Source organism: Hypanus sabinus, chromosome 1 (genome assembly GCF_030144855.1).
Source record: "Hypanus sabinus isolate sHypSab1 chromosome 1, sHypSab1.hap1, whole genome shotgun sequence".
In the NCBI taxonomy this organism is placed as follows: domain Eukaryota; kingdom Metazoa; phylum Chordata; class Chondrichthyes; order Myliobatiformes; family Dasyatidae; genus Hypanus; species Hypanus sabinus.
Genome location: NC_082706.1, coordinates 12,884,836 through 12,900,922, shown reverse-complemented (window position 1 = coordinate 12,900,922; position 16,087 = coordinate 12,884,836). Strand labels below are relative to the sequence as shown.

Below are 16,087 nucleotides of genomic sequence, written 5' to 3'. Positions count from 1 at the left end.
TTTTTTGTCCAGGTGGGTTAGGGCCAGGTGGAGGGTGGTGGCAATGGTGTCATCTGTTGAGCGGTTGGGACGGTACGCAAACTGCAGGGGGTCCAGTGAGGGGGGCAGCAGGGTCTTCATATGCCTCATGATGAGCCTCTCGAAACACTTCATGATGATGGATGTAAGTGCAACAGGACAGTAGTCATTTAGGCAGGACACTGAAGACTTCCTCGGCACGGGGACGATGGTGGCGGCCTTGAAGCACGTTGGAATGGTGGCGCTGCTCAGAGAGATGTTGAAGATGTCAGTGAGAACATCTGCTAGCTGGTCTGCACATCCTCTGAGCACTCTACCAGGAATGTTGTCTGGTCTAGCAGCCTTCCATGGGTCGACTCTGCACAGGGTTCTCACATCGGCCACGGAGAGACACAGCACCTGGTCATTTGTAGGAGGGGTAGTCTTCCTCGCTGCCACGTCACTTTCCACCTCAAACCAGGCGTAGAAGTTATTCAGCGCATCTGGGAGGGAGGCATCACCTGCACAGTCAGGTGATGTTGTCTTGTAATTGGTGATGTCCTGGATGCCCTTCCACATGTGCTGTGTGTCACCGCCGTCCTGGAAGTGGCTGTGGATTAGCTGGGCGTGTGTACGCTTTGCCCCTCTGAGGGCTCAAAAATCAGCCACATCAGGAGGATTCAAACGCCAGTGAATAAATGTAAGTTTGGAGCCTGGATTTAAAAGAGTCGATGGAGGGGGCAGATCTGTTAGGGAGGGGAATGCTGTTTCACAGTCTAAGGGCTACAACAGCAAAGGCGCGGTCACCCCTGAACTTAAATTTAGATCGCGGGACAGGCAGGTGCCCCAATCAGCCAACCTGAGGGACCTGCAAGTAGAATAAGGGGTTAGAAGGTCTGTGATATAAGGGGAGGGCAGCCCTTGTAGGGCTTTATAAACAAACAGGAGAATCTTAAAATATCTTAAAATCAGCTAGTGGAGGGAGGCCAGGATAGGAGTGATATGGTCCCTCTCAGGAGCCTGGCTACGGCGTTCTGGACCAGTTGCAGATGAGACGGGGACGACTGACTAATCCTAGTATACAGGGAGTTGGAGTAGTCCAAGCGGGAGGATATAAGGGTGTGGATGACTTTCTCGAGATCTTTGAAGGAGAGAAACGGCTTGATTTTGGCAATAGTACGAAGCTGGAAAAAACTGGCTTTTACAACTGCATTAACTTGCTTGTCAAACTTAAAGGGGAGGGCCGCTAGTCATGTGAGCCTTAGTAATGCGGACAGGATCAAACACTGGAATTTAACATCCCCACCCGCCCAGACCACTGCACATCCATCTGACACCGACCACATGTCCACGTCCACTTGACTCCCACCTAACTCTCACTTCACACCCATCTCACACCAAGGTCATATCCTCGCCATGTCCACATTCGCCTCACACCCTCATCACCTCATGTCCTTCTCACATTCACACCCACCTCATGCCCAAGCCAGGTAATATAGCAGGCAGCAGATGGTCTCTCCCCTATCAGGGAGCTTGCTGTGATTCATTGTGGCAGTCTCTGCTTTGGGTGAAGATGGGCCTTGCTCAGCAATAAAACATGGTTTTCTTCTTGCTTAGCAGAGATCAGCTGTGTTCATAAAACTGCCAATTACTTTTTAAAATAACCATAAGAACATAAAACATAGGAGCAAAATTAGGCCTGTCAGCCTGTCGAGTCTGTTCTACCATTCGAGCTTGGCTGATTTATTATCCCTCTCAGTCCCATTCTCCTGCCTCCTCCCCAAAACTTTTGTTGCCCTGACTAGTAAGACCATAATACATTGGAGCAGAATTAGGCCATTTGGTCCATTGGCTAATTCACTCCCTTTGAACTGAAGACAAGCAATTCAAAGCGAGTGAACTACTTGCTCTCCGGTGAACTGGCTGTTTGGAACGCTGGTGCTCATTGGTTAGTTGATGGAGTGATGGTTGCCATGGTAAGGGCACCTTCTCACCTGGTAATTGTCGGTCGCGTCGCCCAGTAAACCACCGAAGGTGATGGCATTGGTAATGCAGCCCAGGTAGATGAAGAGAATGGTGGAGATGGACTGGATGTGGAAACCCTCATAGAAGTCACTGGGCAGCCAAGGAAGCTTCCTCTTGATGTCGAGCCGTAGGCCTCCACAGAACCTGCACCCAGTGTGAACAGCAGAGCATGAGAGACCAGACAATGTTCTTAAGCTTGTTGTGTTTATTTATAATTACCTACTGTACTGTGCAGAGGTTTTAGGTACAGCTAGGATGCCCAAGGCTTTTGCACTGTGTTTGTCAATGTGGAGTGGAGAGTGAGTTTATAAATCAGGCAAGAGCAAAGGATGTTGGCAATGGCACGGGTCATGTGTGGGACGGGTGGCAGAGGAGTAGCAGGGATGGGGGAGGGGTCTGGGTACCAACACACCCAGCCCTGGGACACCAGGCAAGGTAATTTGATTCCAAGCAATTGGTTTATTGATCATTACAGAATGTCTCTCTGGTGCTTCCCGCTCCCTCCCCTCTCCCTTCCCCTTTTCCCAACCATGATTCCCCTCTCCCTGCCCCCCTCCGTGAAGGAAATCTGGAGGTCGAACCTGACCAGAGGGCTCAAAAAGAGGATATTCATAGCAGTCATAGCGTCCATTCTCACGCACGGATGCGAGACGTGGACACTCACCAAGGCCCTGAGAAAGTCACTAGATGGTTGCTACACATGAATGCTCCAGATGGCTGATGTGAGTTGGCAACAGCACATGATGAACGTCGAGCTCTATGACGACCTACCGATGCTCACCACTAAAATCGAGGCGAGAAGACTGCAACTAGCGGGGCACCGTCTACGCCACCCTGAGCTACCCGCCAGCCTAGTCATCACATGGGAGCCCAAGCATGGGAGGATGAACCCTGGGCGCCCTCCCAAGACTATGGTCAACATGCTCCTAGACGATAGCGGCATGGCTAATGTAGATGAATTGAACACGCTGATGAGGGAGAGGGAGGAGAGTCCGTCATCATGCCTGTCGCAGGCCCCCTAGGCCTGAGTTGACGTACATTGCCCCCTTCCCACTTTCAGTCCCCAACTGAGACCCATTTCAAGAATCAGGTTTCTCATCACTCACATACATCATGAAATTTGTTTTTTTTGTGGCAACTGTACAGTGCAATACATAAAATTACGACAGTACAGTGGAGAAGTATTAGGCTCCCTTACTATATACATGTGCCTAACACTGTTGCAAAGTACACTATATACGTGTAACTTTTCAGTGTGTTTTACTACTTAGCCTTTTTATCTTTCTGGAAACTTTGCTAGTTTCAGTGGCAGGTATCGCATTATATGAAAAAGGACATCTCATTGGTTAATTTCAGCAAAGGCATTTGAATGGAATTTGCTGTTATCAGTAATCTGGTATAAGAAGACCAGACCACATTGGTTCTTTCTCTTCCCCTCCCCACCTCTCTCTCTCCCCATGCCTCTTCTCCCTTCATCTTCTTTGTTCTTGGCATGCTTAATAAAAATAATCATAAGCATCAAGTTTTCTGCCTTGTTCTTGACTTCCGAAGAACCTCGGATCAAAGACTTTTGGATCTAACAAGTGTAATGAGGGAAAATAGATTATCACCCACAATCAACCGATATACATTTGCAGGCTTCAATGTCCCCTTAAAAGGCTCTAACCCATGTATCAGTGAATGTGTTTGCAATACCCTTGGTCCTTCCATCTAGATCATTAACATAGATTGTATACAGCAGTTCATAAGGACAGAATTCAAGTCAGTCTTGGATTTTGTGCCTTTGCCTCATGTAAGTCCAAATTCTTTTGATCTCCTCTCATTTTAGATGTAGGTTCTTTCTCTTTACCTTTGAGCAGAGTAGTTACAAACTTTGCTACCATCAAACAAGCTTTACATTGCCCAGCAGTATTGAAGGGGAGGAGCTGTTATGCTTCAGTGTTTTGATGTAGTTGGATATTTTGTTTAGCAACAACATCTACTCCACTATATCCAGCAGCACAAACAGCAACCTCTCACTCAATGTCAGCAAGACCAAGGAACTGAATGTAGACCAGAGGTCCATGCGCCAGTTCTCATCAGAGGATCAGAGGTGGGGAGGGTTAGCAACTTCAAATTCTTGTCTATTTCCAGGACCCAGCATATAAGTGCAATTGTGAAGAAAGCATGACAGTGCCTCTATTTTCTTAAGGCTCTGTGGAGATTTGATATGACATCTAAAACTTTGAATAACTTCTATAGATATGCAGTGGGGAGTGTATTGACTGGCTGTATCACAGATTTGTATGGGCACACCATTGCCAATGAAACCCAGGGTTGTATATGGTGACATGAATGTACTTCGATAATAAAATTTACTTTGAACTTTGAACTTAAAAAATGAACACACTATATGCCATGAAAATGGGTCCTAGGATTATTAATTGTTTCCTAATTTGCGTTTAATTACCGTGAAAGGTGAAAAAGATGGCTTGAGCTTGGAGCAGGTTGGGTAGGAATGGTGGATGGGGGTGGGATTGGGGAATGGGATTGCTTTGGGAGTAGTGGTTGGGACTGAATTGGATCAGGAGTGATGGCTGGGAGCGTGACTGGATTGTGATGAGTAGGTGAGTCTAGGATCAGGGAATGGGATTGGGGAACGGAAATGCTTTAGGTTGGGAATGTGATTGGATCGGGAGTGGTGGCTGGAAGTGGGACTGGCTTGCAGCCATTGTGCCGGAATGGCATTGGATTAGGAATGGTGGGCAGGAGTGCGACTGGATTGGAAATGGTGGGGAGGAGTAGGATTGCATCAGGAATGGTGGTCAGGAGTGGGATTGGATTGGGAATGGAGGGCAGGAATGGTGAGGAAGAGTGTGACTGGATTGGAAGTAGTGGTCAAGAGTGGAATTGGATCAGGAATGGCGGGGGGAAGGTCTGGTTTTGGATTGGGAGTAGTGTGTTGGTGTAGTTTAGTTTTTGGACGTACCCATCTCCCATTAATAGGTTTCTGCTGCCAACCGATGTCAATGGAGGGCAAAGCAAGGACAACCTAACCAGGAAGTCTGGAGTACATACCTCCCTGTCCAGGTCAGCTCTTCCCCAAGCTCATGTGGCGCCGGCATCTCCTCGTCATCACTCACTCCACCACATCCCGCTGATCCATTCATCTGCCCTGCCTCACTGAGAGAGTAGATGGACTTCCTGCAGGAAAGACAGACAGACAGCTGGTCAGTCTATGTGGGGTAGTCACAGGGACACATTCTTCTGACTCTACACAACAGGGGGTAGCTTGTTAGCAGTTAGCACATTGCTTTACCGTGTTAAGAAATCAAAGATCACCGTTCAATTCCCATTGTTGGCTGTAAGGAGTTTGCACATTTTCTCTGCATCCGCAAGGGTTTTCTGCAGGTGCTCCAGTTTCCTTCCACATTCCAAATGACATGGTTAGGGTTAGTAAGTTGTGGATATGATACTTTGGCACTGGAAGTACAGCAACACTTACAAACTGCCCAGCACAATCCTTACTGATATGGCTTGATGTAAAAGACACATTTCACTGCATGGTTTGATGTTTTGATGGACATGCAACAAGAACCCTGCAAATAATTAAATTAAAATTCCTACCTTTTCTCGGCTGGCGTCACTTTCTTGGGAGGCTCGATCCTGATCTTGGGGTCCCACTCACCAGGAGGAAGAACAATTACCTCGTCGAGGAATTCGTCGATGCCGGCAATCAAGTCATCCCTGTCCCTCGCTTTGTAGGCCACGTCACTGAACAGCTGTAACCCAGGAAACCCAGAGCAGAGTGAGCGTCAGTCAGACAGAACTGCGGGAGAGTGCAATCAGCTACCACACAGCGGGGTTACCCGCTCACCATGCATTCCAAACGCTTGTCATCAGAAAGGCTGAAGTCTCACACTGCCAGGTTCAAGAGCAGCTCCTTCTCGTCAGCCACTTGGTTCTTGAATCAACTGGCACAACCCTAATCAGTATGCAACACCACATGTTCTTTCTTATAAAAATTGTGTTTACTTTATGTTTAGTTTATATTTATCTTCTGAATGCTACTTATTATTATTCTTTTTTATTGAGATACAGAGTGGAATAGGCCCTTTTGGCCCTTCGAGCCACGCTGCCCAGCAATCTCCCAGTTGAACCCTAGCCCAGTCATGGGACGATTTACAATGACCAATTAACCTACCAACCAGTACGTCTTTGGACTGTGCGAGGAAACCGGTGCACCCGGGGGAAATGCATGCTGTCACTGGAAGAACGTACAAACTCCGTACAAGCAGCAGTGGGACTTCTGATACAGACGCTGTGTGCCTGTGATGTAGCTGCAATTAATTTTTTCTTTGCCCCCTGGTTCATGTGACAATAAACACATTTTCAACTTTGACCAATTAACCTCTATACCTGCACAACTTTGGGATGTGGGAGTAAGTTAGAGCATCCAGAAAAACCCACCCCATCTTAGGGAGAACATGCAAACTCCTCACAGAAAGCAACAGGATTCAGGATCGAACCCACATCACTCGAGATGGGAAACAGAAGCTCCACCAGCGCTGCCCATCCATGGGACAAATTTCTGAGCTGTAGCTGCAAATTCTTTGCTTTCTGGCTTCTTGGATAACCATTGCTCTTGCATGGCGCCACCAAGCAATTCCCACTGGTGTTGGGCATAAAGAAATGTCACCCCCCCCAATCATCACGATGCAAAAGAGCACAAAGAAAAATGCAGCAGAGATGATCTGAAATCATCGACCAAACACGAGGTTGAAGCTATTTAAGGTTACTCAGTGTAGCACTGATAACCACCCTCAAGATAATGTTTCCAACCTCAACACATAGTCGTGCCTTTTCTGTTTAAGTTAGCAACTCACATCATCCACCATCAGTGTGGCCATGGCTCTTCCAATCTCACTGTAAGATTTGCCTTTTCCTTGAGGTCCCAAAAGGATAAAAATAAACCTGTGTGGGATGGAGATTAATAAGTTAAACCTTTGAATGTGAAATCCCCAATTTTATTCCTTGTAGACCAGGGGTTCGCGATCTTTGTTAAGCCATGGACCCCTACCATTCAGCAAGGGGTCCATGGACTCCACGTTGGGAACCCCTGTTGTAGACATAGGAGCAGAGTTAGGCCATTCATTTATGCTCTACCATTTGATTATGGCTGATTTATTTTCCTTCTCCCGACTTCTCCCCATCACCTTTGATGCACTTACTAATTAGGTACCTCTTTATTTTGGCTTTAAATTTACCTGATGACTTTGGCTTTAAATATACGTGATGACTTGGCCTAGTGTATTCGATAATTCAGAAATATTTGAGCAATATTGTAAATCGATTGTTTGATTAAGCATCCTTTGCATAATTCATTATGAATTACAAGTATGTATGTATGTGAGTTGCATACATTATGACTCCACCACATCACATGTGAACACCTCACTAAAGGAAAACTAAGTAGTCAAGTATCCTGGCTCCCCTGATTTTCTTTCAGTTTGTTTCTAGAGTTATAAAACATAGCAGTGGTGACGAGGAAGTTTTTAAAAACAACCTGAGACTTCTACCTACCTGTTAAAGCACAGCACATTTTTCTTTGGTAGGGGAGAGAGAGACAGAGACATTCAAGTTAAAAAAAGTGCAGCACATTTTTCTTCGGAAGGGGAGAGAGAAGTTTTAGTTAAAAAAGGTAGAAGATAGATTAAATTAACAAGCAATGTGTATGGCCACAGGTTCTTAAACAATGAGTACCAGGTGGTAATAATTAATTTTTTTTAAAAAGCAGAGAAAGCTGGCTACATCAGAAAGATAGGTGTGTTTGATTGCACAATATGATAACTGGATGATGTATACTGAACAAATTGAGCAGTATTTTGAAGCAAATGAACTAGCTGATGCAAAGCAAGTGCCAGTCTTACTGAGAGCAATGGGTGGAAAAGCATACAGTTCGCTTAGAGGTTTAACTGCTCCAAATAAACCAGCTGAAATGAGTTTTGCTGATATTATGAATATCATGAATTTAGTGGAATCTCACAAGAAAGCATTCAAAAATGGTTCCTATCTGAAACACAACTCACATTTAAAAGAGCAGTTGAACTTGCTGTATTAATGAAAACATCAGCCAGAGACGCAAATGAGTCACAAGCAGGATAGAGAGTGAGTGTGAAGAACATCTAAACAGAAACCTGTCTGGCTGAATAAATTGTGTTATTCTTGTGGCAGGGGGTCTCGTACACCAGACCAATGCCAACTTAAAGGTGAAACTTCCAGAAAATGCAATAAAGTAGGACACATAAATGGCACATCAGGCATATGGACTGCACAGGGAAAATAAAAAATATAAGTTGCAGATTCAAAAAGAGCACTAATTTGTTGATGAAAAGTTTGATAATGATGAGAGTGATTCAGGATGTGTAAACCTTGAGATTTACAAAGAGAAATCTAACAAGAGACAAGCAATGTAACTTACACCAGAAGTGAATGGCAAATTAATTAAAATGGACACTGGCTCTGTGGTGTTAGTCATTCCACAAAACATATTTGGACATCATTTCAAAGATACTAAACTGAAGCTTGCAGATAACTAACTAAGAACTTAAATGGGAGAAAAGATAACTCCCATGGGAATGACATTTGCAACAGTGAAATATTCACTTCCAACAAGATAACCAACAAGATAAATTGGGCTTGCATGTAGTAAAAAAAAAGATGGCCAGCATTGTAGGGTTGTGACTGGCTGAGACAACTACAATTTGACTGGTGATCCATCTGCCATTTGTATGCCACATCCCCTGCAATTGATTCAACTGAAAGTGAACTAAGAAAGTTACTGGATGATGCTACAGCAGTGTTCAGGAATGGCATTGGAAAACAGAAAGACATGAAGGGTAAGATAGTGTTAAATTAAAATGCAACACCCAAGCTTTACTAAGGGCTCTTAGTTCCTTATATCATCAGTGATAAAGTAGCCAATGAGCCAGATGGCATGGAGGCTGAAGGATTTCTTTCCAAGGTTGAGTGGAGCCCATGGGCAATGCCAGTGGCCCCAGTAGCCAAGAAAGATGGGTCTGTCAGGATCTGTGATGATATTAAGGCCACCATCAACCCAAGACTGGGAGTAGATCATTACCCTTTGCCCAGGATAGAGGATATCATTGCAAACCTTTCTGGAGGAAAACACTTCAGCGAAGTGGACTTGGCTGAGACCTATCAACAGAATGAGATGGAAGAAGAGTCCAAAGTGTTTCTCACCATAAAAACTCACAAAGGACTTTATCACTAAAATAGGTTTATTTTTAGAGGAGCAGTGTACCTGCACACTGACAGAAAGCTCTGGACCGGGTGCTGTAAGGCTGCCCTGGCACTCAGAGTCACCTGGATGACATGTTTGGTACTGGTGGGGATAACAAGGAATATCTCCAAAATCTTAAGACAGTGTTTAAAAGATTAGAAGTTTATGGGCCCAGAGCATGATGCAAAAAATATGAATCCTTTAAACCAAGCATCACTTACTGTGGTCACACCATTGACACACAAGAAAATTCAAGTAGTGGTGGATGCCCCAAGGCCTAAGGACATGCCACGGTTGCAGTGCATTTTAGAATTTGTCAATTACTACAACCGGCTCCTGCCAAACTTGGCTACTGTGTTCCACCCCTTGAACTCATTAATACAGATCATGATGAAATGACAATGAACAAAGCAGTGTGAGGTGAGTTTCCAAAAGATAAAGGAAATGGTGACATCCAACATTGTATTCTCACATTATGATCCACATCATCCAGTGAAGCTTGCCTGTGATATCTTGCCTTATGGTATAAGTGCAGTCATGTCACATTCTGAGTGATGGAAGTGATCACCCCATAGCCTTTTCAACCAGTTCTAGTATGGGAGAGAGTTTACCCTCATTAATGATCCTCAGTCACTGGTGTCCATTTTCAATCCACAGAACTGTGTTCCACTAACAGCAGAGCATGAATGCAGACATCGGCTCTGTTTCTTGGAGGACACAATTAGAAGATCGAATTCAAGAAGATGATTAATCATGGAAATGCTGATGGATTATCTAGTCTACCTTTGGGAAAGGAAATAGCCAAAAAATTTACAAAAGGCAACATTGCTCTTGACGTTTTCTTCCCAATGCAAATCAAAAGTCTTCCTGTTATGACAGAGATGATCCAAAGGGAAACCAGAAAAGAGTCACATTGTCCACATTGTCTCAGGTCTACATGGCTTCACAAAATGACTGTATTGTGCAACAGAATTTCCAGCTCCCATTACCAGCACTGGGATGCTCTTGATGGGGATTGCTTATGTGGGGATTGGGAGATGTTGTGCCATGCAGGCAACATGTTGGAGGAACTACATGCCAGTCATCTAGGTGTAGTCAAAACGAAAGCGTTGTCTCAATGATTTGTCTGGTGGCCTGGGATAGATCAGCAGATCAAGCAGCTTGCCATGCACTGTTCAGGATCCCAATGTGTCCAGAAAATGCCAAGAGCGGCACCTCCCGATCCCCGTGTATGGCCTGCATTGCCCTGGCAGAGGATTCATGTGGATTTTGCCAGACCATTCACGGCAAAAAATATTTTGGTAGTAATGGATGCTGCTTCAAAGTGGCCAGAAGTGTTGCCGATAGCCTCCACTACAGCCTCGCACACAGCTGATGCGTTGAGAACTCTCCTCTCAAGAACTGGTGCTCCAGAACATAACAGGCCCCAGTTTGTTGTGGAACAGTTTCAGTCATTCCTGAAAATGAATGGAATAAGACATGTTACATCTACTCCATTACCAGCCAGCTACCAATGGCTTGGCGGAAAGGTTTGTCCAGAATCTAAAGAATGCACTGTAAGCAATGTCACTGCATTAACACTGAACAAGAAGCTCAACCTCCTCCTTGCATATTGTAATGTAACACACTCCACAAACAATGCTGTTCCTAGGTTGTCCTCGCGCTCATGCTTGGATCTCCTCAAAACCCAATATCAGAAGGAGTACGCAGGACCAACAACTGAGACAAATTTAGGACTCCTCAAACAAGGAGGTTCATTATTTTACTCATGGTCAAGCAGTCCTGGTGAGGGACGACTGAGATGATCAAAAGTGGGTATTGAAAGATTAAGGACAGAACTGGAGCACACTCCCACATAGTGGACATTGTGAAAGATATCATCTGGAGATGACACATCAATCGGCTGAGGAATTGTTCGAGAAGGAAGGTGTCTTGAGCTGTCAGAAGCTCCTCCTGCAGTCCCAGAGTCAACTTCTTTAGCTACCATGGAGGAGGCCCCAGAACCTGAGATTGTTTCACAGCCACAAGTCTCACCTGCTAAGCAGAGTGATCCCTCTCATCAGGAAAAACGTTATTCCACAAGAGTAAGAAAGCCTCCAGTGTTTAAATCTTCAGGCCTGAATGGGGCAATTTAAAATTTACTATGCTGTGGCTATCTATACAGTATACTGTAACATAATGTAGTGTATGTATATATATATATATACACACACACACACACACACACACACACACACACACACACACACAATGACTAGAGAGTAATAGCTTATATATTGAGTTGTAGTTTATAACTAAACAGGGTGGATTGCAGTGTACTCAATATTTCAGGAATATTTGAGTAATATTGTAAATATATTGCAATAAAGCATTCTGTGTTTCTTTACATAATTCATTATGGGTTATATGTAAGAAGTACATCATTGTACCACCATGTCATATCTGAGCACCTCATTAAAGAAAAACTAAGTAGGCAAATATACCATGTTTTACTTTCAATTAGATTCTGGTACAAAATATAACAGCCTCCACAACTGGCTGTGGCAATGAATTCCACAGATTCACCATCCCTGGCTAAAGAAATTCCTCCTCCTCTCTGTTTTGAAGGGACCCCCTATTAATCTGAGCCTGTGTCCTCTGGTGGTGGACTTCCGCACCATCGGAAACATCCTACGCATGCCCACTCTACCTAGGCTTTAAACAGAAAAGTTAAATCAGAGCATATTTAGAAAAGGCTGCATAACTATTGCATTGAGTTTACACTTGGCCCAAAGCCATTTACAACTCCTCAGCAAGAGCTGATTACATTCACAACACTGTTTACGTGCAGGGAACCACTAAGTAGGCTTGTGTAAAACCAAGCACTAAGTTTTAATTGACCAGTATACCAAAGACTGAACAAACAATTAACCACAATTGGATATATGATTACTTGGAAGACAGCATTTTTAGTGTCTGAATCACTGGTTGCAATGATGCTGGAAATTTGGACAAAACTCTTCACTGTCTACTCAAACACACAAGATATCAATATTTTTAGAGGCAGGGTCTTGATCAGATCAATTGAAGGCCCATCCTAATGTATTGCTTTCAATGGCTTAATAGGCACAGGTACTTGACCGCCAAAACTCAGTCGATGTTTCTGGCTGAGATCCTTTGTCAGGAATAATGTCAGGATGGCCTTGGCCCGAAACGTCGACTGTACTTCTTCCTATAGATGCTGCCTGGCCTGCTGCGTTCCACCAGCATTTTGTGTGTGTTGCTTGAGTTCCCAGCATCTGCAGATTTCCTTGTGTTGACCTCCAAAACTTGCTGTTCACCAGGGCTTATCTCATCTCTCTGCCAGTTCCCCATGCCCACAAATCCTTTGTCTTTCAAAAATGTATCCACCACCTCTCTAGCCTCCACTATCCCCCAGGGTAGAGAATTCCAGAGATTCACTACTCTGTGAGAAGACTTCTCGACACATCTCAGCTTTATATTACAGACCCCTTTTCTTGTGGCATTAAGTGTAACTATCCAATGATTCAAATCAATGCAATAGAATGTAGGTTAAAGTATCTTCAAAAATATCTGTGGGGAGCCCTTCTAAAGCATCTGTAGTGACTTCATCTCGATTGCCATCTGTGTTTACACCACAGGATTCACCAATGCTCTCTTCTCGCTACTACTATCAAGTGAGAGGTACAGGAGCCTTAGGTCCCACACCAACAGGTTCAGGAGTAGCTGTTACCCTAAGACCATCGGGCTCCTGAACCAGTGTGGATAACATCACTCACCACAACTCTGAACCGATTCCACAACCTATCGACTCACTTTCAAGAACTCTACAACTCATGCTCTCAATATTATTTATTTTCACACTTTGTCTTCTTTTGCACATTGATTGTAAGTCTTATGTATAGCTCTGCATAAATTCTATTGTATTTCTTTATTTTCCTCCAAATGCCTGCAAGAAAATGAATCTCAGGGTAGTATCTGATCACATATACATACTTTGATAATAGATTTACTTTTATTTTAGTGCTCTCTCTGGCTGTACCGATCGATACCTTGTTGGCACAGCCACCTCGGTCAGTCCACCCAGCATTGTTGGCTGCAGGAGACGGACAAAAGCGACGAAAGGCTTTTCCAGGAAGTCCACTTCTCCCACGAGGATGTTCGAGGCTTCGGAATCGCGAGGTATCTTCTTCTTAAATTTGTTCTTGAGCTGTGAAGAGTGAAAGGGGTTTTAGAGTCCGAGTTGGGAATGGTGGGTGGCTGCCTAGCAGAAGGTGATAACTGAAGTAATCTTCTGAAAACATGGATGATAAACTTGGAGTAAAACATACACAAAACTGGAGAAACTTTACGAACAAGAGCAAGTCTGTAGATGCTGGAAATCTGAACAACACACACAAAATACTGGAGGAACTCAGCCGGCCAGGCAGCATCTCTGGAAAAGTACAGTCGACATTTCAGGCTGAAACCCTTCGGCAGGACTGGAGAAATAGAGCTGAGGAGTAGATTTGAAAGGTGGGGGGGGGGGGTGAGGAGAGAGAAAAATGCCAGGCGATAGGTGATAACATGAGAGAGGGACAAGGGGTTGGGAAATTGTGAAGGGGATAAGGTCATCCATGGCTTTCTCCACTGGAGTGATAAGACCACACTTAGGTTGAAGGAACAATGCCTTATATTCTTTTGGGTAGCCTCCAATCTTGATTTCTCAAACTTCCAGTAATGCCTTCACCCCACCTTCACCTTTTCCCATCGCCTTGTCCCTCCCTCATGGTATCTCCATGCCTGCCCATTGCCTCCCTCCCCTTTCTTCTTTCTTCCATGGCCTCCTGTCTTTTTCACCAATCAACTTTCTAGCTCTTTGCTTCATCTCTTCCCCTCCAAGTTTCACCTATCACCTGGAATTTCTCTCTCCCCTCCCCCCCACTTTCAAATCTATTCCTCAGCTCTATTTCTCCAGACCTGCCAAAGGGTTTTAGCCTGAAATGTCAACTGTACTTTTTCCCATAGATGCTGCGTGGCCTGCTGAGTTCCTCCAGCATTTTGTGTGGGTTAACTGGAGGAACTTGGCAGGTCAGACAGCGTCTATGGAAAGGAATACACAGTTGATGTTTTGGGCTGAGATCCTTCATCAAGACTGGAAAGGAAGGGGTGAGAAGCCAGAATAGGCAAGTTGTAGTGGCTGGGGACATACAGCCAATGCTTCAGGCCGATGCCCTTCATCAGGACTGGAAATGATGGGGGAGAAGCCAGAATAAGGGGATTCTGATGAACAGTCTTGACCCATAACATTGACTGCTTATTCCTTTCCATAGAGGCTACCTGACCTGCTGAGTTCCTCCAACATTTTCTATGTGTTACTTTGGATTTCCATCATTTGCAGGATCTCTTGTGTAACACAGATGAATGGAATTGACTTGCCAGTTCGTCATTTCTTATAACCGCTCCCCAAAGGCATGCTACTGAGCCTCACTGTGTCCTTCGCCAGTCACAGTGAGTCAGCAGGAAAAGACAACTAACGATGAAAGCTTCATTCATGACTCCTGCCCGACATCCACTCACAAAGTCAGAAGAAATGCATTACTTCAGGCACTGGGCCAGTGTAACCTGCTGTGGATGGTAACCTCTGTTCAATAGCAATACTTTTGGTCCAGTGAGAAAAAATATGCTACTGCCCTGTCTCTTACTAGGGCTTGTTTGCTATTAGAGTCAGAGAATCAGACAGCCCTTCAGCCCAACTCCTCCATGCTGACCAAGACTCCCCATCCATACCAGTCCCATTTGTCTGTATTTGACCCATCTCCCTCTAAATCAGGGGCGCTTAACCCTTTTTATGCCATGGACCCTTTTGGCAGTCTGTTGAAGCCTATGGACCACTTCTCAGAATAATATATTTAAATATATAAAATAAATACAGTACATAGGATTATAAAATAAACCAATTATATTGAAATATAGTTAGCAAAAATATTTAAAAATGCAAATTTGTGATATGGGAATATATGTGTCCTTTTATTTACATTAAAACACAAGGAATGATGAACGTACTGTAAATGATATTTCGAGATATTTGTAACAATTGTAACGTGATATGAAAATATCTGTGATTTCTATTGGTGATAAAGTCACAGGAACTGCTAACACTACTGTGGTTCATTGCCTACATTCATAATTGAAGGAAATGCTAAATTTCAGCTAGAGGATAGTGAAAACAATGATGTAAGTTTTTCCCATCCAAGTTCACGGACCTGCTGGAATCTATCCATGGACCCCTTACGTGCCCATGAACCCTAAGTTAAAAACCTCTGCTCTAAATATTTCAAATCCATGTACCTGTCCAAGTCACTTTTAAATGCCATTAATGCCTCAACCACTTCCTTTGGCAGCTCATTCCATACACTGACCACCTTTCTGGGTTGAAAATTTTCCTATAAAATCTCTGCCTGGAAAAAGAGACTGTGTATCCAACCTAGCTATGCCCCTCATGATTTTATATACCTCTTGATTACCCCTCAATCTCTTACACGCCAGTGAATCAAGTCCCAACTCAGTTCCTCAAGTCCCGGTAAATCTCTGTAAATCTTCTTTGCACTTTTTTCAGCTTTCCATGGTCATTGGAACCAGTCTAGTGACGATAGTGCCAAGAAAGAATTGCCGGCCCATTTCCTTTTTCCAACATTTGTAACTCATTTTAATCAACAGCATTTCCTTCATTTTTGTTAAAGTATTGAGTAAAAGAGTTGGGATGTTATGCTGAAGTTGTATAGGATGTTGAAGTTGCTGAAA

General features: G+C 44.1%; 1 protein-coding gene across 1 annotated transcript in view; it reads right to left on the bottom strand.

The window, feature by feature from the left end:
- slc4a5a (solute carrier family 4 member 5a) overlaps positions 1-16,087 on the bottom strand; it is a 166,926-nt gene that overhangs the window by 68,248 nt on the left and 82,591 nt on the right. Inside the window, exons 9-13 of the mRNA XM_059964691.1 lie at positions 13,357-13,514; positions 6,888-6,975; positions 5,629-5,783; positions 5,080-5,205; positions 1,992-2,166 (exon numbers count right to left, since the gene is read on the bottom strand). Coding sequence (XP_059820674.1) covers positions 1,992-2,166; positions 5,080-5,205; positions 5,629-5,783; positions 6,888-6,975; positions 13,357-13,514 — 702 coding nt within the window. The remainder of the gene's footprint in view (positions 1-1,991; positions 2,167-5,079; positions 5,206-5,628; positions 5,784-6,887; positions 6,976-13,356; positions 13,515-16,087) is intronic.